We start from the raw sequence: 25,839 nt of genomic DNA, 5'->3' as shown, positions 1-25,839 counted from the left end.
ATTAATGTGCATTTTCAATGACGGAATGCATCCTATATCCTGGTCACCTCATGCGAATGCCTTACACTCTTCCCTCAGCATCTTTTTCACCATGACTTGTTGCTCTTCTGTTAGGTGGTTCAGTTCCATTGGAAGATCCCAACACTCAACAGGCTTGCTCCTGTTAGCATCATTTACTGCTTCCCCTAGGCTAAGCTCTTCAAGCTTCCTCCCTAGGTGGTGGGTGTGCTCTCCTTGAGTTGTCTGGTTCTGAATTTCCCTATCCGGAAAGCTGGGTTTCACTTCTATTGGTCTCATTGGAGCTGGATAGACTGTTTTCACCGACTGTAAATGTCCCAGTACTGTTCGCTTATCCAGAACAATGTTGTGACTGGTGTTATTTGTAATCAGGATTGCAGTCCTGGAGGAGTTCCCCCTTGAGAGTGTCACTATCATCTCATTGATGCTCAATCCTTCGGGCCAATGGAGTTTTTCATCAGGGACAAACAACATCACCTGCTCTTGGTTCAGATTCCCAGCATGTGTGTGACCATGGACTGTAGTCAGCTGACCCGCTGGAAGGACAACGCTTTTCTTTCCAGTCTTCACAATGCCAGCTCCACTGCTAAGGCTTCCCATTTGGATAATGTGTAACAAGGTCTTTGCTGCTTCAGACCTCAATGAGAACGCTGCAGCTGCCATGCTGATAGCTTCTTCTGAAAACATATCCTGTGCTCCAAGGTGCTGATTTACCACTGTTTCGATGACGTTGTATCCAATGATTGGCTCTTCTGCCATGTTGGGGTCAGTGGACACAAGTATCGGCACTTTGAGCCTTGCAAAGTGTTTCCTGTTTTAGACGGAAGCTCACCTCAATCCAGCCAGAAAAAGGAATCTCTGTCTGATTGACTGCAAATCCCCTCAATGTCCCAGGCCCCAGCAGTTCTTCTATTGACCTGATGTTGGAGTGGGGAAGATACTTCTTTCTCCATACTTCATTGATCATACTGGCTTGGGCGCCTGTATCCCATAAAGCAGATATTGACACACCGTCCAGTTCACACTGCACTATACACCTATTCCCAATTAAGTTCAGGAGCTTTGCTTCATGTTTAGGATTAACCCTTTGCGGTCCATTGTCGGACTGGGTCCGACATTGCAATTATTCCTCACAGGTCCTTTGTCGGACTGGGTCCGACATCATTATAGCAACGCAATAAACGGGTGTCTAGTCATTTTTTCTCCGGAAAAAGCCGAGAAAACCATTCAATTGCCGAGTGGGAGCGACAGGAGCCAAGACAAGTCGAAAAAAAAAAAAAAAGGCGTATCTCATGAATAGTCATACATGGTATCAGGTATCAGATAACGGGGGCGGTCGTAAGTAAACAAGTTGGCTGACTGAATCAGCGCACAGAAAACACAGACATTTGCAGAGCTTTTTTGAGATGTTATAGTAATAAAATAATGACTTGGATCGCATTATTGAGGAGTTTGGTGATAAAACGAGTGACCCGGAGATGATCGATCGGTATGTACGACTATTATTATTATTTATTTCTTACATAGGTGAACGCTATAGCAAACGAAAGGGTGGGGCAGGGCTGGAGATGCCTAGTGAGTGCTTTGTTGATGTGCAGGGCCATTTAAACCCGTTTGACTGTGAAAAAAAATACTTTTAAACATTGCGTATAAAATTAACTGCGCGTGTGAAAATTAATTAGACCCGGCATGCCTGACGCGCAATTAATAAATGGACCGCAAAGGGTTAAGGTAAGTGACTGTCGACTGAATCACATAATTTCCAACTGATCTGTTCATTGCTGAACCCTCTTCCGCCTGTTCTATTGTATTACACAAAGGCTGGTGCTGGTTACACTTCTGGCCTGGTCTCTTAGTGATGCTAGTCTTTGTCAAACATCTGTTACTTTCTTGGGACACTGTGTTCTGGGTTACTGTGGGTCCCTCAGCAATAACCCTTCGCCGTTTCCCTGCGGCTCTCTTGGTGACTGGCACCCTCTGGTAAAATGTCCTGACTGGCCACATCGGTAGCAGTGCCGGCAAGACTCCCCTGCCCCATTGGCGATGCATGCTCTACAGCATTTAGGTTGTGTTCTTTGCTGGGTTCCTGTCGGCCTCCACTGTGGTGGCTTGTAACTGTTCTCCAGTGAGGTCACAAGCATCTTCCTCAGTTCTGCCATTTCAGTTCTCAACTCTTGTACCATCTCTCTGGTGTCTGATTCTGCTCCCCTTTCATATGTTCTTTTCTTTTTTCCCTTCTCTTCCAGAGGTGTTGCAGGTCCCATGTGCTCATCTGGTTCTATCTGAGCCTGCTGCTCTTGCTTTGCTCGTGTGTCGTGTTGAGCCATGTTGGCATTTACCTTGACTTCAGCTTGAAACTCATTAGCTCGAGATGTTTTTACAACAGCATTTTTCTTCATTTTCTGTTGTCTCTCGGTCTCTAAACTGGCAGCTTCATTTAACTTTTCGATCAGAACTTCGTCTGCAACATCAGGAATTTCCAGGAAGGACTTGATCTCAAACTTGAGGGAGTCATTGAGTAATCCAGTTCCAACTGATCTCAAAAACTTGCGTCGCACAAGATCAGCATCATACTGTTCTTCGGCTCCTCTTTCAGCGGACGCAACCAATAGCTTGTCCTTCAACTCAATAGCCCTGAAGAGAAAGTTCTGAGCAGACTCACGTGGTTCTTGAGTGATGTTGACCAGCTTATGATATAGATCCGATGCATTTTCTGCTTTAAAGTGGCTTTTTAAATTAATTTTTAGTTTGGAGAGGGTCAAATCAGTTTTAATCTCCAACATGTTTCTTAAACTCAAACCTGGACAGATGGCCTTGATAACTGCTTCAATGACTTCAGCCTCACTGTGACCCTTCTGGAGTCCTGCATTGATCTGGTGCAGTAGGTTGGTGTAAGACAGTTTGTCTTTCTGTCCCTCCTCGCCTATCTGCCCACAAATCCGAAACTCCCTTCTTATTGTCACTTCCGGCACTTTAACTGGGTGAGCTATTGCCTCTTCATCAGCCTTTGAACTCTTATCTACTTGTACTAGCTTTTCACTCAATGTCTTAATTTCCTTTTCAATGGCTTCCTTAACCTCTGCTTGAGCCTTCTGCATTTGGAGGTATTGCTTCTTCAGCTCCTCTAGCTGTATAAGCTCTCCTGCATTACTCTTGCCCGTGCCTTCTGCGGGAAGCTTCTCTACAAAGTCCAGAAGATCTTTAACAAACTGACATGCTTCCTCTTGATCCTGTTCTTCCTCAACAGCATCAAGCAACTCTTCCATCGTTTTAATTAAAAACCTTCGTGTTTTGCTTTTGGCAGTTTCATCAGATTCACTAATGCATTTGAGATATTTGCTTGTTTTGAGCATTTGCTCCTTCGTTAACTTATGCACAGCTGCACTTGCCTGATCACGCAACTGTTCCAAGTCCATGTTTTCATTCATGGACTATATCCCTCTGCAGCGGTACTGGAGGTTGACTCTCTGTTCGTCTCTCTGAAGGAGTGGGTCTCTCTGCTGGATTTTATTTTCGTCAGCTGGATCACTCCTCCTGGCTGGCTCACCAAAATATGTAACACTTCTGACTCTCAGGCTGACCAGACTATGCTACACACTTAAAGAAAGAATTTCAGACACTCTAGTTCCAATGTGTCAGATTTATTCTGAAAAAGAATAACAGAAAAGTTCTTAAGAACGTTACAGCAGCACACAGTTCTACAGCAATGCAATCACCCCAGTGTTACATTTGTAATTGCTAGACTAAGGTGCTTATACTCAAAAATAATACTCTCCTAACATTTCTCAAAATAATAATAATAATACTACTTTTCACTAATCTCCACCAAAATATAATCAATATACCTATTGATTCCATTAGAAATGATTCATACTAAATCATACTTGCATATATTCTAAATAATAACATTTTCTTTTTACTGTACTTAGCATATTTAAATCATATCCCTGTATTAACATTTCACTTTAGTCATTGACAACGTAAGAAATGGCAAAATCCTATAATTATACAGCCTAATTTATATCTAACCGTATACAATACACTCATGCATATAGTCTAGTATTGTGTGTATTAGCACTCAGTTTTAAACATTCTATTTCAATCATTGTTTCTTTTACTTTTCTTAATATCAATAACGTTTTCCCCCTTAATACAGCTTCTTTAATTAAACAGAAAATTCCCATTAACTCCCTTTATAGTTATTTCTCGTTTACTTTACTTTCACACCGCGTATTTCAATAAACCAAAAATAATATAAACTAGTCATCCTTAATACAGTAGATTTCCGTTTTTCCTAATCATTCTCTGATATACATTATATCTTCCTTACACTATTTCTAATAGTTTGATCATGTCTTTTCCAAATATATACCCATATTAAATATAAACTGACATTTTGTATTTCCACCACGTTGTCTACATATCGTCTAGAGGCCTTGTATTTCGCATTTGTTTAATATCTTATTTATCGTTTTTTATGACAGTTACGCATTTATGATATCGAATAACAATCCATATCTAAACACACTACTGTAATGTAGATTTAAGTTACAGCTTACCTGAAAAACAATAACAGAAAAGTTCTTAAGAACTTTACAGCAGCACACAGTTCTACAGCAATACAATCACCCCAGTGTTACATTTGTAATGGCTAGATTAAGGAGCGTATACTCAAATACTGTGTGAAGGTAATACTATCGCACTCTAGTGTCTGGAAGCTGTAACTACATCAGTTGGTACCCTTACAATTACAATGAAAAGACTGAAAAGTCTTTTGTTTCTTGAATTTTGTTTATGGGGTGCCCTTATTCTGTCTATCCCAAATTCCCATGTGCCACAACTGGCTTGTGTGGAGTGAAAGTGCAGAATCGCTCTTTTGTTTCCCGTGTAGATTATTCAGTTCAAACCCTGTTTCTTGCAAATCGCCTTTGGCAAGTGACAACGGCTGAAAAAAAGAAATGCCATGGCGCAAATTATAGCACGTTACGCGGGTCGTGACTGGCAGGTGGGGGCCCCAGGGTGTTTTTCGTGGGTTTAATTTAGGGTTTAATAGGAGGTTGACTCCTGTGTGGGCAGGATAAGGGGATGATTATATAGGGGTGCTCGGGGCTAGCCTGGGCAGAGCTGAGCTAGTTTGCAAGATTTCCGGTACACTGCTAGAGTGGGCCGGTACAGTGTAAAACAAGTTAATGGCAATACAGACTCTTTGAACCTGAGCAACGTGTCTCTGTGGGGTCCGCCAATGAAGAAGTCTTCAATACTATGACATATTTCATACTGATGAAAACGTTCTCGTAATAACGCAATCATCATGCGAAATAACGCAATAGTATCTCGTAACAACATAATAAATATTTGTATACTCTGTGACGCTAATGGTCTTCTGTAAAAAAAAAAAAAAGCAGTAAATGTAGCGTGAGTTTTGTGCTAAGTCAGGGTCAAACTGACCATTTTAAGAACAGTGAGAGCACAGAAATACTTGGGGCGGCTGGGAACTAAGTGTACTACTGACAGAATAGAAACATTGAGAGAATTAGAAATGAAATGTACCGCAGCTTGACTGCAGTAGAAAAACTGCCATTCCTTAAACTTCACTCTCAGAATGAAAAAGAACGGTTTGGCAATATCTCAGCTATATGACGTGCTTGCTGTGGTGTATTTAATATCGTAAAAAAACCCAGAACAAACTCACTGAAACTTAAACTTGTTTTTTACTGAAAAAATAGATGGCAACATGTAATCATAAGAGCTGTGTTAGATAGGTGAGCTCTGTTAGATAGGGACTTCACTAACACTGAGTATGCGAGTTGCAGCATGCTGTTTCTCATATTACAACTGTACAGAATTACAGGTGCAGCCACCAATTCCATGCACAACACTGGCAAAATATCTCAAATATAAACATGCTGAGTTCATTGCAGTAATCAGCTGCATAGATTAGCCATTCAGCAGAATGAGGCAGCAAACATGTGAGTACAACATTGTTAGTGTTTCCTGTTTAGCATCCCTACACCCTTGCCATGGTGTGTGATAGCATTAATAAACACTGAAAGCTATCGCTCTTGTCTTGGGTGTTCATGACATCTCACTCGGGTGTGTAAATTCACGTTACACACGCCGCCTGTTCATCTATTTCTTGCAGATATGCAGCTGTAGATAGCTTCAAGTGAGAGTTTTGCACTAACCAGCCTTCTTGGCATTGTAATAAATGGGTGTTAAAATGTTTTGTATTTTTGTGCGCTTGTTTTATTATTATTATTTATTCATTTAGCGACGCCTTTATCCAAGCGAAAGAAAAGGGGAGAACTGACAACGCCGTTTTGACGAGGAAAATAAACTAAAATAAAAAGCGCTGGAAATGAATTAGGTGTTCGTTTTATTTTAATTTGGGACACAGGTGAAATGCAAACACTGAGGTAGTCACATCCGTGAAATTCATTTTCACCTTAAAAGCGAATGAATAGGAACGACTGAACGATTGTATCCCAAAATGCAGCGGTACCGTTTCCTGTCTGACCGGCGAGATCCAGGGCACCAGCAAGCAGTCAGGTTTTCTTAACTATGTAGCTTCCGCTGTGGATTGCCGGAGAACTCCATTAATTGTATTTTGTGGGTTGTATTTCAGTATGTGCTAGATTTCCTCACAACAAACAAAGGCGGTGGTTGCCTGAACGCTTGTATTTCAGACACGCTTTAATATGCGGTGATTGTCGAGGTGGAGAGTGTACGGCACAGCTGTGTGGTGAGTGTGAGCGTTTATTTGATACATTATGTGATGCAGTAGCCCCGAGCAATGCAAGCAAAGTTTGTTGCAATTTATTTATTTCTTAGCAGACGCCCTTATCCAGGGCGACTTACAATTGTTATAAGATATCACTTTTTTTTTTTTTTTTTTACATACAATTACCCATTTATACAGTTGGGTTTTAACTGGAGCAATCTAGGTAAAGTACCTTGCTCAGGGTACAGCAGCAGTGTCACCCACCTTGGATTGAACCCACAACCCTCCGGTCAAGAGTCCAGAGCCCTAACCACTACTCTACACTGCTGCCAATTATGCATAGTTTTGCTGCCCAGCAATGGAAAAATCTGTGCTATAATGCTAAAGCAACGAGTTGTATGTGGTGAGATGTGAACGAAATAGTTTATTTTGTACTGCTGTAGTTCCCACCGCGAGGATGACTTGTTTTGGGGGAAATCCTTGTTGGTTTCACCAATTGCATGAGTCTAAGTAAAACAATACAGGGAGAATACTACTAAACGAGCTGCTGTTCTGTTCTGTACTGTAAAGTTAAGCATTTTCCAGTTGCCGTACCGCTGGAAACCGCCTAGTGATGCGGGAGGATAATGCTGGCACCTTTCTTTGTTTTGGTCCCCAGTTAAGTTATACTGGTTTATTTCAGTATTTATGTATTGATTTTATATAGCGCTTTTTTTCTTTTTTTTTTTTTAACACGTAAAAGCATTTCAAATCACTATACAGTACGTTGCAGAAAAAAAGAACAAACCCCAATACATTCGTATGGCATGTCACACATACAACTGCCACAGTCAGTTCAGACCATTTAATAACGGATTTAAATAACAGTTTACACTTAATAATATACAAGTAGCTATTTTAAAGATACATTAAAACCCAGTAAGATGATAAAGCCATTTTATAAAAGTGCGTTTTTAGTCGACTTAAACTGTAACGGTCCCAGCTTCCCTGACAAACGAAGGCAGAGCATTCCATAATTTAGGAGCTCTACAAGAAGCAGCCCTACCTCCCGTGTTGCTTTTAATGACCCTAGGAATAACCAGCAGCCCCGCATCCTGTGATCTCAGAGTGCGGTTTGGAACATACGGTAGCAGATCGTGGCACAGTCGTTCTCAGCACTAGATTATTATATAGTACTATGGTAAAAATCCAGGGTGACGTTTTAAATTGTGAAAGTGTATTTAGCAATGTGTATATGCAGGTTGTATAGCATTCCTGTCAGTGCTGAATGAACCTGCGTGCAGGGTCAGGGTCGGTGGGGTATAAATAGGGATGCTTAGTTTTCATGTGCCTCTTGTTTTTGTGCACATGATGTGTGTAGCCGCCTCACTGTATTCCCTGAACTTTTAAAGTCAGAAGCTTTAAATAACTATGAATCATTCGGAGTGGTCCCTAATGCGATTACGCAACTTTTCTGTTGTGATCTATTACTCTACATTTGTGTATTAACTTAATATTTTACTGGGAAATTTGAATACAAATCATTTAAATGTTAGCTTGCGAGGTTCGGGGGGCGTGGAGCTGTGGGGGCCGCTAATCTCTAATCTTTCAATTTTCTAATCTCCTGTTAATTAGTTTCTATTTACTATTTAAGACCTGATCACCTGCACCTTTTCTGTCTAGTGTTTCGTTTTTGTAGCAAACGCTCAGATGCCGTCGTTTCGTGCTTCACCGTTAATATCTAAACTTTGTTGCCTCGCTCACGCAGGTCGTTTCTCTGCACATCGCTGCCAAGATATTATCAATCTTTTTTTTTTTTTACCTGCTCAGGTGATCTTTCTTTTCATTCAGCTTCTCTTTTCGGCTCCAAGAGCTCCAACGTTACTCTTTCCTGTGCCATCCAGTCTCCACCTCGGCATCATAGCCGTCCAAAGCGCAGCTCCATTACTCAACTTGTCTGCAACCTTATCAGAAAGTCTGGTCCTCCGTTAAACTTTCAAACTCCTTCGACATGACATCGACATTCCCGTTGTCTGCGATTGCCTTACCTTAGCTCTGTTTAATTCTACCACAAAGTTTTGTTGGCAGAATCTTTCTTTACTCCTCACCTGCAATCAGACGCCCCTCCCCCCGCTCCCACAGAGCCAGCACAATTACCGTTTCATCAGAAGAACCTGCCCTGGACCTCCATCAGCTACGTTCAACCTTTTAAAGACGTATCCAGCCCATTTTAAACTCAATTTTTAACCAGTGGCGGCTCGTGACTCGACTGGTCACAACATTCTCCAGCGACACTATTGTACTGTAACTTTTTCACCAGCGCCTCACAGACTATGGTTACCGCGGCAACGCCCTTATTGAGTGACTGCGGGGAGTGGTAAGTTGTCATGGTGACCAGGCTGCTTCATCAGGCTCTGCGTGCTCTGCGCCTCAGCACTGCAATCTTCCGGCTTCCTGTTGCTGCACTTTCACAACTGGCGGAGACGAATTCAACGCGCCGAACCATGACATCTAAATATTTCGTTGACTTATTTATATTCATGACTATCTGTCCTAAACATGTCTAGAATATTTATTCAAATCTAAAGGAATAAGCAAATGTTGTTCTACATAGACAAGGATTTTAATCGTAATAACTCATAGATTCTACCCTGATTCACTCAAGTCAATGATGTAATTCCAATCATAACCTCTGGATGGCAGTATAATACCACAAGCTCTCTCTCTATACATTAAACCAGTTTGGTTTCTCTGCGAAGCTCGGACACTACAGCTTTTCTATCTATTCCCGCAGTTCTCACTCGGATGGATTCTCGGGAGTTCCCCTCCTGCCTCATCCTCTGTCTATCTATATCAAATGACATTCTTCAATTTCAACTCTTACCCCCCCCCCCTGCCCCTTTGAGGCGGACTACTCCCGACAAAATCACTAGATTTTTCAACAGCCTCAGAGCAACGGATTCTTCATCCTCTTAGGTTCTACAGCGGCCTCAGCTCTATGTATTCTCCATCTCTGGCTTCATCTAAATCACTTTAACTCACAGTCCAACATCCACCGCATTCAGCAGATCTCTGTGCTCTACAGCAGATCATCACACTACCGATGGCAATCCACCATTCACTATTACAGATCCCTGCTTCAGCAGATATCTGCGCTCTACAGCAGACCACCGCTCATTATTGACAGCACTTCTTTGTTTACTTCCTCAGATCTCTGCACCGTTCAGCAGATCCCGTCCTCTACTGTTAATTGCTCCTCACTGCAGCAGATCTCTGCTCCCTCTTCAGATCTACTCACTATTATAGCATGCAAGTTGCTTTAGTTTACAGTCTAAATCTGTACCTGCACTACTCCAGATCTTCCAACGATCTTCCAGCAATCTATTCATATGTCCACACATCCTCTCAAATATTACAGCATTAATACATGGTGAGAGACGCGGTGAGACTGGAAATCTGTCTTGTTTATGAGTTAAGGAGTTCCACTCTAGGAGAATAACTGGAGTTGTGAAACCCAGTCTCTCAATGTGAGTTCACCTTTTCCATTTCAAGCAGACATGATAGTAGCAGACCGCAGATCGATCCCGTATTAACTGACACATAGGATAGTCAACATCTCATCTCTGCCCTCCATTCCAGTAAATGGAGCACAAAGCGTGCTGAGCTTCCCCAGCAGTCGATTTACACACGTTCGTTCAGTTCCAGCTGCTACCTCAACTGTCAGTTCCAGCTCCCCTTCGGCCTCCACTTTTAGTATTCAAGTTCCGCCGACTGGTCCCGTCTCTGTGTCCCCACCCAACCCCCCCCCCCGCTTCCCCAGCTTCACCAGCTGTCATTTGACTGAATCATACTCTCAGTAACCTCCTTCAATCTGCTCAGCATTTCATATCTGCAGCTCTCTCCCTCCTTCGAAAGCTTCATATTGTACAGCTTGGTCAGTGTTTTAAACGTTCTGTGCCAGAATCGGATTCATCCTATTCCTTCAAATCAAACCAGATCATGGCTTTCATCGTCCAGCTAGGGATTTTTTTTTCTTTTTTCTTCCCACCATTCTTTCCATACCAGTAGTTTGCCTGACTCTTTGCGGAATCTTCAAAGTCCCCCCCCCCGCACCTTCCCGCCTGTCCATATCAAAAGACATTCTCCATTCACTCATTTCTACTCTTCGGAAAGATTGCTTGTCCCCTTACGAAGATCTCCTCATGGAGACCATCTGCCTAACAGTTGATTCTTAAGAGCCTTCCCTTCTGCCTCACCTTCCCGCTGTCCGCATCAATGACCATTCTCAGTTTGCTCATTCTACTCTTCGGAAACACCACTTCTCCCCATACAAGGATCTACCTATGGAGATCATCTGCATCTGAGCCCTCTTCGGTCTCCTTGGAGCTCAGAATTCACAGTTCTAATTTACTCCATCATTCAGTTGTGTACCTCCAGACGGATCCATTTCAGCGCGGTCAGTTAATTCAGCTGTCAAGCAGATTCCCCTATCTGCCCCTTATTTTCAACATCAAGGTATCTCATCTGCTTCTCGGCCTTCTTCGGCTTCCTCAGAAGCTCAGACTTCACAGTTCCTTCAGCTTCAAGCTTCCCTGCAGCGACTAAGATCTCCTAATCAGCCAACCACTCCACCCTCCTTTCTAGAGCAGGCCTCCCTCCTCAGCTGTATTCTCCCCATTCATTTCGTATAGGTGCAGCTACCTCCGCTGCAAGAGCCAGCATCAACCACAGTCTGATCAAGACCATGGGCCGCTGGTCCTTTTCCGCAGTAGATTATTACGTTCAGAACTCGTAGTTTCTTCTGCTTCTAATTTACTTCACCATTCGGTCATACCTCCAAGAGGGATCAATTTCAACGTGGTTAGTCCATTCAGCTGTCAAGAAGAGTCCCCTATCTGCCCCTTTCATCAGCAAGGTATCTCCCCAGCAAGAACCCCCCCCTCCTCCTCTACTCTACCCCCCCCCCTCCCCAGGACCCTCGGTTCATTGATTCCTCTCGCTCCTATCATCACTCATCGCTGGTTCCCAACCCACCTTCCACCCTCCAGAGCAAGCCTCCCTCCTCTACTCCACCCCCTCATTGATTTCTCTCGCTCCTAGGATCACTCGTCACTGGATTCCAACCTACCTCGCCTCCAGAGCGGGCCTCCTTCCCCCCCCCGCCCCCCCCAATCATTCCGTAGGCACAGCCCCCTCTGCTGCGAGGGCCAACATCACTCACAGCCGCCTTCGGCTTCCTCAGAAGCTCAAAATACACAGTTTCTTCAGCTTCAAGCTTCCCTGCAGCGACGAAGATCTCCTAATCAGCCCACCTCTCCACCCTCCTTTCTAGAGCAGGCTTCCCTCCTCAGCTGTGTTCTCCCCATTAATTTCGTATAGGTGCAGCTACCTCCGCTGCAAGAGCCAGCATCAACCACAGTCTGATCAAGACCATGGGCTGCTGGTCCTCTTCCACAGTAGATTTATTACGTTCATTCATCTCCTCCGATATAGTTGCAGCCCATTTTAAAATCGCTAGCATGCCCGGAGTGGGGGCTACCTGTTCGCCGGGGCCACCAGAGGTTTTCCCCTAATCTGCCTCAAGGGTTTTTTTCCTCTCCACTGAGCGGCAGGTATACACATAGTCGCATCCTACTAACAAATTTACTAATCTCCCTCTGTTCGTCCTGTTCGTCATTATGGTCTTTTGTGTATGTTTTATGTGTTGGCATGTGCTGTCTTGTTTGTCTCACGGTGTGGGAGTTTTCGTGAGGTGCCGGGGGTCCATCCTTTGGGGGGCAAGTGAGGCTCACTTCCCCGACCTCAGGGCTAGGCAGCCGCCTCCCTTACCTTCAGGGGTTCTCACCGCGTGAGTCAGAGCGGACCCCCGGCCAAACTCTGTTCTGTCGCAGCTCCTGCGCTCATCTCACTCGAGGCTCTCTTCTATTCTGCCTCTCTTCAGGACGTGGTCACTCGTGCCGAGTCCTATACTAACCTCAATGCTTTGTCCTTATTTTCAGGTCCCAGGCAGCGTGATTTCTCGGCCAATCGGGTTTTACGAGCGCCCCTTACAGAAGCCTCAGATGCTGGGTACCTCTCTCATCTCCTCCCGAGGGGCGGCTTTCCAAGTCATAACCCTTGCCGGTTGCCGGGTCCTCCGCCCCTGGGATGTCGACAGCGTCGGCCCCAGTCGGTGACCTCTTTTCTATCCTGTTTCCGGTTGCCGGGTCCTCCGCCCCTGGGATGTCGACAGCGTCGGCCCCAGTCGGTGACCACATTCTGTCCTACTAACTGCTCCTTGCTACTTCTTCTGCCTTATCCTTCCCCCCCCCCCAGCTCACGCCCAGTGAAATAAAAAAAAAACATATATAGTGTTTAAAAAAAATAAAATAATAATAATAATAATAAAATAAAAAAAACTGATGGTGCTTTTCCCTGCGCTGAGGTGCTGCTCTCCAGTTGCTATTGACATACACAGGCTAGATCAGCCAAAGTGACTGTTTATCAGTAAGCATAGCTGTCCAATTCACATCTACAGCTAGTTGCATCCTTCTATAGAATTCTGCTTCATAGTCGGATGAAAGCTGCTGAATAAGGCTACGTTAACATATTCAATTACATACCGCTTTGTTGTTTTCCATATACTTAGCGTAAACTGACAAATTGAAAAATGTGGCATTTCAAAATCTAATGTGAAATACTGTACTGCTATTATGGCTTCCTGTACTTTTATGATATATTGTTGTAGTTTCTTTGCTTGCATGATGTTAAATAAGATCTAATTATGTTTTTTTTAATAATTCTCAATCTTAAATTCCAGGGTGATGCAACACTTTTGGTCAGAGCTGTAAAAAGCTTGATTTTTGCTGGATCTTGCTTCTATGAAGACACTTGGTGTTACAGATATTTGTCAAGCTCAAATACACCTGGTGCCTATTTTTCCCTTTTTACTACGTGCTACCTGTTTAGCGCACTGCGTGGTATTTCTTCCAGTTACTGCCATATCGATCAAAGTTTTTGCTGGAAAAAAAAATACCACACACTAAATTCTCATTAGCATTTACCACCAGTTAACACTCTGCATTTTACTATGCATTAGGACAGTTTCATGGAAATTTGCAGCCTGCTTTCTGGCTGGGGAATAGTATAAAAAGGCCCAGCATTCCACTGTGTTCTTTGCCCATCAGGATACTGCAGCCCTGCAATCCCTGTGTGCTGAGTCTTTATGAATAATGGCTGAGCAGGCAACCACCTCTGCTGGTCCTCAGAAGGCACGACTGCGCCTTATGAAGTTCTCCGCGCAAGAGCTGGAGATACTGGTCACTGAGGTGGTCAATAATTATGATGTCTTGTTGGGCCCCCTCTCCACCAAAACCCCTCTGTCCAGCAAGCAGGCCATCTGGGAGGCTATGTTGAGCCGTATTAATGCCCTGGGGGTCTGCCAACGCACTGTGGAGATCCTCAAAAAACGCTGGGCAGACTTTAAAAGGAAAACCAAGGAGAAGCTGGCAAAACATGGCGTCTCGAAGGAGCAGCTCAGCCCCCTGGAGAGCCTGGTGGAGAGCACCCTGCAGCCAGAGCATCTCCAGGACACCTCCAGGATTCAGAATGGGCCTGTCCTGGAAGGTAAGTGGGATATGCATTGTGTGCCATTGTTTGTGTTTGGAGCCATTCATTGTGTCTGATAAGGAAAGGCCATGATAGCTGAATACATGTTTTTAATACATTTCCAAAATACACACACATAATTGCTGAGTACATGTTTTTAATACATTTCCAAAATAGCACACACAGTTCATAGTTCTTGGGAACAGCTACACATGCTCAAAGTACATATACATTTGTTTCCATTGCTATGCACAATTGCAATGGTATACATTTTTATTATACTTTTCCCAGCAGTTTCATTTCAGCATTGGTTTCACTTACACAGAAAGCATTCCTGCTGTGAGTGAGTCTAGGAAGGTGCATGTTTACCTTTGAGAAAAGGCCACTGAAATGTGTTTCTAAATCATTAGCGCCTGCTTCCCCTCGTGGTCATTTTAGCATGTAGTAGACAGTGGCACATTTACCAGCCCTTAGTGAATCCCTGATGAATATCGGAGACCTCATTAGGTATGGTATTTCACAGGCTGATTTACATCATTCAACAATTAATTCAATGCAAATGAATGAGAAGCACTACATATACTACGTGTTATTTAACACAAGGTAAATCCCATTTACTGCGCAGTATCAGGAATAGTGAATACAATGGAAGAAATACTGGGGTAAAAACCCTACCACCCTTCAGTGAATGAGGCCCTTAGTCTTGCACAGTTTATATATAAGATTATGTTGCAGAGTCATACATTTAGCTTGGCAGCAGGAGAGCTGCTCAGTCACAGTTTAGTTAATGCTCGGTTTTGTTTAGATTTTGTATTGGTTTTATTTAGAAGGCCGGCCGCTCCATGTTGAAAGCAGTAAAAGTGTGTTGGTGGCGCTGAGTCTTCTATTGCTGTCTCCCGTCTCTATCCTGGATACACACAGGAGAGTGACCATCCTGACCACTAGGGCCGGGGAGAGAGAGAGAATGTATTAACGAGAACTGACCGTATATTTTATATAAATTTCAAAGGACCAAAGACAAATTCATACTGTTGAGGTTACTGTAGCACTGAAATCAAAGTATTACACATTTAAAAGTATAGTGTGTGTGTGTTAATGAAAATACTTTAAAAAGGTATACATAGCAAGTGGACTGCATTTGAAACCTGCCTGTCCCATTCTGATCACAGAAACAAGCTGTCCTCAACATCAGGTATTGAGCAAATCAGAAGCGCTGATGACTTGCATCCACACTTTGCTGTTCGTACGCCTGTATTACTATATCCCGGTTTTTCAGAATGGTCGACAGTGTTTGTGGGAATGTTGAAATCTGCAGCAACATCCTCTAACCCTTTCAACACCTCCATGTTTGTCTGCAAGGATAGTTTGTGTTTTTGCGTTGCTTTATGGAAATTATATTGATGTGTCAGCACTATGGCAACTTGAAATGCATCATGGGATCAGCACTGAAATACAGAACAGAGGCTGTAATCTGGATGCAAGTGAATATATTTCCCAATATCCTTTGCACCCAGTGGTTTGAATGGGTGGTTCGTTTTATTCAAATTGTTCTTCCCCATCAGTTCATATTACAAGCAGTCATAGTATCAGGAAATTTGTCTCCTCCGAGTTTGTTTTAACGTGAATTGACTGTATATAAATTACGCAGACACACGAGTACTTAATATAAAATCATTATGTTTGTACTCTGATAAAATCTTGCACTTGATTAAATGAATTTGTAAAGCATTTGGCAGAATGCACTGGCTACAACCAGGAAAGACTTAAAAGGGTGTGAGAATTGAGCAAGTTGGCAACCCTACTTTTGAGTAGTTTCCTGGATTGCAGCCTGTTTTTCATGACAACATAAATACACACATACCAGGGGTACCAGAAGATACAGCTTGAACACAGAATACACACATACCAGGGCTACCAGAAGATACGGCTTCAACACAGAATACACACATACCAGGGTTACCAGAAGATACAGCTTGAACACAGAATACACACATACCAGGGGTACCAGAAGGGCAGCCCATTTAAACAGGTGTCACATATTGCAATATGTAGTAGCGCATGTAACAACAAACCACTTTATCAGCTTTGCTTTGTTGCAGACATCGTTGCCCATGCCAGTGTGAGGGTGGAGTCTGCCCACACTGCACCGGAAGTACTCGATATTAAAGAGGAGGCCTCGGAGATTGAAGAGTTCCCAGTGAACAGCACTGAGCACGGCTCTGACCAGGACCAAGGCTCCTTTGAGTTCCAGTTCATCCACATTAAAAACGAAGAGCCTGACATGAACAGTGTCAGCATCGAAGTGGAGGACTCATGTGAGTCATGGAGCTGGGGGTGGTCACAGCTAAAGAGCAAGTAGCTTCAGATTACATTGCCACATGCGTCCCTATTACCTGATTAATGTATTTGCAGTCGTTCGGAGTAGCTCCAATTACTGCTCCTCAAATAGTTTGTGATTTGTTTTTCGTATGGCCGGGGTAGTTCTTTTGAACTGTTTTGAAAAGTCCAGCAGCTTAACAAACCTGTAACTGGACTTAAATGATTACATTGCACAAATTATTCTACACAGAGGCACTGGGTATGTTTTGTAAGGGTCACTACACCAAAATGCCATTTGGAAATAAAATAAAAACTACTTTTCCTTTCACAAAGATTGGTACAAATGGTGTGTCTCCAGCCCATAGTGTGATGTGTTGATTTGCACTGTGAGCTCAGGCAGTGACACTCTGTGTGTCTTCTGTTCCTGCAGTGACCATGGACCCTGTGCAGCAGTCCCAACCCTGTCCCTACTGCCAGTATACCTTCACAACGGCACATTACCTAGAGAAGCACTTGCAGAGGAGACACACTGTGGAATACATGGAGATCGTGGGAGCGCAGTCATCCAGCCACATAAATCCACTGTTACACCACGGACAGCAGCCAGCTTTCTGCCCGGTGAGTACAGAGACTGTGTTTCCTTTGTACCAGTGCTGCCTAGAAACATACAGGGGTAGCCATGGCCAGCTATAACAGTGTTCAAGTATGGCACGTTGTGATCCACGGTAAAACTGAGGTCAATGCGAAATGTAGTTTATTAAACCTGCCCTGCATCTTCTGCACGCTAGAGATTTTTCACAGATTACTATTGCAGTACAATGTTCTGCCAGCAGGTGTCACACTCTGAAGATTAGGTCACTATAGGTCACTATTACACAGTGTGAAATGATAAGAAATGTGATCGAGAGCACAGTGTGAAATAAGAAATGTGATCGAGCGCACAGTGTGAAATGATAATAAGAAATGTGATCGAGAGCACAGTGTGAAATGATAATGACAAGAAATGTGACCGAGTGCACAGTGTGAAATGATAATAAGAAATGTGACCGAGCGCACAGTGTGAAATGACAATAAGAAATGTGATCGAGTGCACAGTGTGAAATGACAAGAAATGTGACCGAGCGCACAGTGTGAAACGATGACAAGAAATGTGATCGAGCGCACAGTGTGAAATGATAATAAGAAATGTGATCGAGCGCACAGTGTGAAATGATAATGACGAGAAATGTGATCGAGCGCACAGTGTGAAACGATAATGACAAGAAATGTGATCGAGCGCACAGTGTGAAATGATAATAAGAAATGTGATCGAGTGCACAGTGTGAAATGATAATAAGAAATGTGATCGAGAGCACAGTGTGAAACGATAATGACAAGAAATGTGACCGAGAGCACAGTGTGAAATGATAATGACAAGAAATGTGACCGAGCGCACAGTGTGAAATGACAATAAGAAATGTGATCGAGCGCACAGTGTGAAATGATAATAAGAAATGTGACCGAGTGCACAGTGTGAAATGATAATAAGAAATGTGACCGAGCGCACAGTGTGAAACGATAATGACAAGAAATGTGATCGAGAGCACAGTGTGAAATGATAATAAGAAATGTGACCGAGCGCACAGTGTGAAACGATAATGACAAGAAATGTGACCGAGCGCACAGTGTGAAACGATAATGACAAGAAATGTGACCGAGCGCACAGTGTGAAACGATAATAAGAAATGTGATCGAGTGCACAGTGTGAAATGATAATAAGAAATGTGATCGAGAGCACAGTGTGAAACGATAATGACAAGAAATGTGATCGAGCGCACAGTGTGAAACGATAATGACAAGAAATGTGATCGAGAGCACAGTGTGAAATGATAATAAGAAATGTGATCGAGTGCACAGTGTGAAACGATAATGACAAGAAATGTGACCGAGCGCACAGTGTGAAACGATAATGACAAGAAATGTGACCGAGCGCACAGTGTGAAACGATAATGACAAGAAATGTGACCGAGCGCACAGTGTGAAACGATAATAAGAAATGTGATCGAGCGCACAGTGTGAAACGATAATGACAAGAAATGTGATCGAGCGCACAGTGTGAAACGATAATGACAAGAAATGTGACCGAGCGCACAGTGTGAAATGATAATGACAAGAAATGTGATCGAGCGCACAGTGTGAAACGATAATGACAAGAAATGTGACCGAGCGCACAGTGTGAAATGATAATGACAAGAAATGTGATCGAGAGCACAGTGTGAAATGATAATAAGAAATGTGACTGAGAGCACAGTGTGAAATGATAATAAGAAATGTGATCGAGAGCACAGTGTGAAATGATAATAAGAAATGTGATCGAGAGCACAGTGTGAAATGATATTAAGAAATGTGACCGAGAGCACAGTGTGAAATGATATTAAGAAATGTGACCGAGCGCACAGTGTGAAACGATAATGACAAGAAATGTGACCGAGAGCACAGTGTGAAATGATAATGACAAGAAATGTGACCGAGAGCACAGTGTGAAATGATAATAAGGAATGTGATCGAGTGCACAGTGTGAAATGATAATAAGAAATGTGACCGAGCGCACAGTGTGAAACGATAATGACAAGAAATGTGACCGAGCGCACAGTGTGAAACGATAATGACAAGAAATGTGACCGAGCGCACAGTGTGAAACGATAATAAGAAATGTGATCGAGTGCACAGTGTGAAATGATAATAAGAAATGTGATCGAGAGCACAGTGTGAAACGATAATGACAAGAAATGTGATCGAGCGCACAGTGTGAAACGATAATGACAAGAAATGTGATCGAGAGCACAGTGTGAAATGATAATAAGAAATGTGATCGAGTGCACAGTGTGAAACGATAATGACAAGAAATGTGACCGAGCGCACAGTGTGAAACGATAATGACAAGAAATGTGACCGAGCGCACAGTGTGAAACGATAATGACAAGAAATGTGACCGAGCGCAGTGTGAAACGATAATAAGAAATGTGACCGAGCGCACAGTGTGAAACGATAATAAGAAATGTGATCGAGTGCACAGTGTGAAACGATAATGACAAGAAATGTGACCGAGCGCACAGTGTGAAACGATAATGACAAGAAATGTGACCGAGCGCACAGTGTGAAACGATAATGACAAGAAATGTGACCGAGCGCACAGTGTGAAACGATAATAAGAAATGTGATCGAGCGCACAGTGTGAAACGATAATGACAAGAAATGTGATCGAGCGCACAGTGTGAAACGATAATGACAAGAAATGTGACCGAGCGCACAGTGTGAAATGATAATGACAAGAAATGTGATCGAGCGCACAGTGTGAAACGATAATGACAAGAAATGTGACCGAGCGCACAGTGTGAAATGATAATGACAAGAAATGTGATCGAGAGCACAGTGTGAAATGATAATAAGAAATGTGACTGAGAGCACAGTGTGAAATGATAATAAGAAATGTGATCGAGAGCACAGTGTGAAATGATAATAAGAAATGTGATCGAGAGCACAGTGTGAAATGATATTAAGAAATGTGACCGAGAGCACAGTGTGAAATGATATTAAGAAATGTGACCGAGCGCACAGTGTGAAACGATAATGACAAGAAATGTGACCGAGAGCACAGTGTGAAACGATAATGACAAGAAATGTGACCGAGAGCACAGTGTGAAATGATAATGACAAGAAATGTGACCGAGAGCACAGTGTGAAATGATAATAAGAAATGTGATCGAGAGCACAGTGTGAAATGATATTCATTGGGGTGCAAATCAGCTGAATATCTGATTAAATCTGAGTGATGTTATCAGGAGCTTCTCCTATTCAATCCCATTGTATACTGACATTTCAATGTGTGCGGTTTCACTGGTTGTTGTTGTTGTTGTTATTCAGTGTAGGCTAAGATGCAATTTACTGCAAACCCTTAAAGGCATGTCAGTCAACAGTTTCAAATACTATCCGTTTTGTTTTTGATTAATTTGGTTTTAAAAAGTTTACAAACTGACTTTGACAGATAAGGGTTAATTGCAGCATACCTAGAGTTCATTAGTTTAAACTAGGTCAGTGTGCCAGATGTAGTCCACTAGATGTGCCTGACAGGGTGATTTGAGTGAGTTTGATCCACTTGCTTGTACAAACATTAGGTACAGGATCATCAATTGTACTTAAGTTCATTAGCTCATTTGGATCATCGGTTAAACTAGATCAAGTTTAGTAGTGATTGCAGCACACTAGACTAGACCCTTGCAGATCCACATTAAGAGGATTCAGTTAGACTTCTGAAGTTAGAGACTGCGATAGTCTGCTTGCCCTGATTTGTCTTTTTTTTTTTTTTTGATATTTGTTTGCAGATCTGTGTAATACAGTATGAGTTACACTCTCGAAAAACCTCCTTTACGTGCCTTTATAAACATCAGTTATAATACAACCTTGTTGACCTTATACAAGTGACCATGGTCATTTCACACGGTAATGTTGCACTTTTAGATGCTTTTCCAATATCAATACTGTGTTATTGTTACTGTTCTACTCCTCATACACTGTGCTTTACAATGCCTTCACACATTACGCTGTGCTGTCGTACATTGTGCTATGTTGTATTTTATTTGTCATCCTTGTGTTTCTCTTGGTACACTGTGAGGAGACTATTTTACTTCTCAAACAATAGAAGAACCCTGTTGTAAAAGAAGTGCTGAAATTCAGGTTTCCTTGGTAACCCTACTCTATAATCCTATGTATGCTCTGGCACATGCCACACAGTGAGGTTTATTAAATTGATCTCAGTAATGATGTCATTTAAACTGTAAGAATGCGACATGGAGAAAAACCACGTCTCTAATTGTGTTTGTCACTTAAGTGTATTCATGTGTAAAAGTAATTTAAATCCATGTTCTTTTGTAAATGGTTAGGGTGCTGAGATCTGCCGCTGTTCAAGTCAGTTGAATACACCCCATTGTTGGTTTATCACTTCTCTTACATGAACACCAGTTTTATACACTGTTTACGTCAAAGCGGCAAAACAAATCACAAACAAAGTGGAACAAATTAGGTATGTTTACTTTTTTTACACTCATAAATGTAAACCTGTAGTGTTTTCAATGTGGGTTTGTGAGGTAAAAAATTGTATGGGGTTCTGCATGTTTGAAATAGATGTTGTAGAAATGACTGATCCTGGCGGAGGTGCAGGTTATATTCTGGACAGGCAGCACTGACAGGACTGTGATCAGGGTGGAGGTGCAGGTTATCCTCTGGAGGACAGGCAGCACTGACAGGACTGTGATCGGGGTGGAGGTGCAGGTTATCCTTTGGAGGCAGCACTGACAGGACTGTGATCGGGGTGGAGGTGCAGGTTATCCTCTGGAGGCAGCACTGACAGGACTGTGATCGGGGTGGAGGTGCAGGTTATCCTCTGGAGGACAGTCAGCACTGACAGGACTGTGATCAGGGTGGAGGTGCAGGTTATCCTCTGGAGGACAGGCAGCACTGACAGGACTGTGATCGGGGTGGAGGTGCAGGTTATCCTCTGGAGGCAGCACTGACGGGACTGTGATCGGGGTGGAGGTGCAGGTTATCCTCTGGACAGGCAGCACTGACAGGACTGTGATCGGGGTGGAGGTGCAGGTTATCCTCTGGACAGGCAGCACTGACAGGACTGTGATCGGGGTGGAAGTGCAGGTTATCCTCTGGAGGCAGCACTGACGGGACTGTGATCGGGGTGGAGGTGCAGGTTATCCTCTGGAGGACAGTCAGCACTGACAGGACTGTGATCGGGGTGGAAGTGCAGGTTATCCTCTGGAGGCAGCACTGACGGGACTGTGATCGGGGTGGAAGTGCAGGTTATCCTCTGGAGGCAGCACTGACGGGACTGTGATCGGGGTGGAGGTGCAGGTTATCCTCTGGACAGGCAGCACTGACGGGACTGTGATTGGGGTGGAGGTTCAGGTTATCCTCTGGAGGACAGGCAGCACTGACGGGACTGTGATTGGGGTGGAGGTGCAGGTTATCCTCTGGAGGCAGCACTGACGGGACTGTGATCGGGGTGGAGGTGCAGGTTATCCTCTGGACAGGCAGCACTGACGGGACTGTGATTGGGGTGGAGGTTCAGGTTATCCTCTGGAGGACAGGCAGCACTGACAGGACTGTGATCAGGGTGGAGGTGCAGTTTATCCTCTGGACAGGCAGGCGGAGGCAGCACTGTCGTCACGCCACTCCGATGCACAGGATTTATTTAAGCAGCAGTACACAGAAAAATCACAGCTGATACCAGCAATAGTAACAACCAGGCAGCAATACACAGTGGTGTAAAACTACAGACTGTGACAAGACGCTGTCCCTGTTACAGGAGCCTGTGTAGCTGTGCATGTGTTTGTTTCATCAACGCCGAAGCTGCTGAAGTGGATGATGCATTACATTCACTTGAGACACCATTTTCATCTTTTGTTTTTTTAGCCCAAACCTGCATTGCAGCAAATAGTTTGTACACATATTTGGGTGGCCAGAAAAACACACTTTTCCTCTGATGGGGTACACTGTAATAATCAACATGACAGCTAAGCATCCTTGTTTGGGGTTATGGGGTAGATGTAAGTATAGGCGCAGTGCAAATAATTGCAGGTGCTAAATTCAAATTGCATTGCGGCCAGGCAATTATTTTGCACTGTGGCCAATGTAAGCTTAAGAGCAATGCAAATTGCTCAACACACACAAATAATGAATGAGCTGCAATCATGATAATGAGGGTCTCAATGAGCACATCAGTCTGTTTAGCAACCCAGAGGTGAAGGAGTTATGAGTACAGAGAGCAGTAGGCGCTTTATGACATTTCCAGGGCACGAAAATACAAACCAAAAAAAAAGTTCCCTTGGCACATGGAAAAGAAAAGTTTTCTGAGAAGGAGCTGAGAGTCCAGGTCACTCAGACTTGTTTGGAAAAGCCTCAGCCAACATCAGTTATGCTAGTATCCTTAGGAAATAATATTTATTGGCCTGCCCTTTTTAGCATGACATCTAGAAATATGCTTGGCACTCAAATAAAGGTGGATTAGGCTGTCCCTCCAGGTGTTCCCTCCAGATGTTCAACTGTGGTCTGAAAGGAACCAGAGGCCAAGTATTGCAGAGAACACAGCACTTTCACATGTGCAAGAATAATGGTCCCTAGATTGACACGGGGGTCTAGCTCATCCCTCAGTTCAGCTATTAGGTCTAGGATCAATCAATCAATCAGTATTTATTTTATATAGTGCCTTTCATAGTGGACCACCATCACAAAGCGCTTTGAGTGACCTGCAGAGTGAGACGATAATGCTATAGCATTGCATCCTAAAGTGACCGTGGGATTGAATATGTGGGGTCTTCTTCGTCTTGCCCTTCTCCTCTGAACATGTTCCTGCCTCTCCTCAACAAGAGCCAATCTTCGCTGCATCAGGAAGTGTACCACAGCAGCCATCCTGAAGCCAATGACAGGTCTCTGCAGGTGTGTGCTTTTATGCAGCTCTTAATTACTCACGTTTGCACCTTATAAGAAGAGGTGTCTAAGTGCAAGGCAAAATGCGTACATCTCATTATAATGTTTGTGCCTGCTTAGTATCCAGATCCCGCCCAATTCCATACTCTCTTCTTCATTTGTATGCATTTTAATGGATTAATGGTGGCAAATTGCAAATTTGATAGCGGGTGCAGAACACCAGGTGAATGAACGGCACATTTTTAGCGTCCAGTAAAATCAGACTTTACGGCTGCTAAACACGATTTACGGCCACATTATGGGGGTTTTGCACCCGCAAATCACTTTGCGTGTATCCTTACATCTACCCCTATATGTGTTATGTGATTGTAAGTCTGCCACCACCATCCCTTTTTCAAAAGCTTGTATGTCATAAACCATTTGAGATGCTGATTTCGGTGTTGTGGACATATTGATTCCATGTTTAGTTCACCTATCTTATGATTCCATCTGTCAAGTTCAGTTTTTTATAAATCTTTTTAAAAAAAAGCTTTGAAAACTAACTACAGCATTAGAAACTAAAACCACACTGACTAAAACAGTTAGATTAAACAACATTTTAAATAAATAATGGCAAAAAGTTATATAAAGTGACCCCTCTAAAGGAATACCTTGAAATCACAATCCTATGGTATTAATTTGTTGCAAGACATTCTATGTACCGCTAGATGAAATGCCCGTGCTCTATACAAAAAAGAACTGCGGTTGTATACGAGGGTCTGGAGCACCCAGCAGTGCTGTGATAAGAGGAGGATCTGGCAGGAGATTGTGAATGGCCTCGGGAGCTGCAGACAGAAGCAGGTAGAAATGAAACGCAAGTGGAGAAACCTGCACATTGCAGTGAAGACTCGGAGAATCAGCCCGTAGAGAAGATCACAGCCAGGACATTCTCTGCTGAAGCACAGGGAGGTGTGGAGAGTCTGTCAGGGATGTGGAGCTCAGGCTGTACTCCGCATGTCTGTCAGGGATGTGGAGCTCAGGCTGTACTCTGCATGTCTGTCAGGGATGTGGAGCTCGGCCTGTACTCCGCATGTCTGTCAGGGATGTGGAGCTCGGCCTGTACTCTGCATGTCTGTCAGGGATGTGCAGCTCGGCCTGTACGGCGCATGTCTGTCAGGGATGTGGAGCTCGGCCTGTACTCCACATGCTCATCGTCCTGAACCCAGTGACAGTACAGATAGACATCATCATTCTAGCAGTTCTGTACTCCGCTACAACCAGGAGCTATTTTACTTGGTCCATGTAAGTGGAATAGCATGTATGAATGTACAGTACACATGAATAGTGTGTGTGTGTGTGTAAAGTATGATTATTTAGTGTTTATGTCTCTATGTACTATAGGTATAGTCTATATGTGTGCAGTTGTGAAAGTCACTTTGCGAATGGACAGCACTGTTGGAGAAAGGAGATTAGACCCAGTTACACCCCAGGGAATTATGCAAGCAAAAAATAAAAATTGTTCAAAATAAAATATTTTAAATGAACACAATGTAGCCTCTTTAGAAGGACATGGAGTCCAGTTCCCTTGAGGTTTGTATTGATATAGTACATTTTAAAGTGAGGCACAGCATGTGTGCTTTTATAAAACTAAAAATACTTGAATAATGATTACTTTTTATAACATTGGTACCAAAAGTACTTTTTTTCTACAGTGAAGCGGACGGTCATGTTTTTGCAAAGTCCAGGACTAAACGAACACTATT

The 25,839-nt window shown here is 43.2% G+C and overlaps 1 protein-coding gene across 3 annotated transcripts in view; it reads left to right on the top strand.

Annotated features, from left to right (window-relative positions):
* The first annotated feature begins 6,490 nt into the window (after positions 1–6,490).
* Positions 6,491–25,839, top strand: part of LOC117427937 (uncharacterized) — a 35,515-nt gene continuing 16,166 nt past the window's right edge. For 2 of the 3 annotated variants that reach the window (XM_034046337.3, XM_034046334.3), the window contains exons 1-4: positions 6,491–6,760; positions 13,518–14,323; positions 16,405–16,620; positions 17,055–17,242. In XM_034046337.3, the coding sequence (XP_033902228.1) occupies positions 13,930–14,323; positions 16,405–16,620; positions 17,055–17,242 (798 nt within the window). In that variant the 5' untranslated portion in view covers positions 6,491–6,760; positions 13,518–13,929. The remainder of the gene's footprint in view (positions 6,761–13,517; positions 14,324–16,404; positions 16,621–17,054; positions 17,243–25,839) is intronic. The other variant, XM_034046335.3, reaches the window with a different exon arrangement.

The sequence above is a fragment of the Acipenser ruthenus genome, chromosome 21, assembly GCF_902713425.1.
Source record: "Acipenser ruthenus chromosome 21, fAciRut3.2 maternal haplotype, whole genome shotgun sequence".
NCBI lineage: Eukaryota > Metazoa > Chordata > Actinopteri > Acipenseriformes > Acipenseridae > Acipenser > Acipenser ruthenus.
This window is presented reverse-complemented; position numbering and strand designations above follow the sequence as displayed.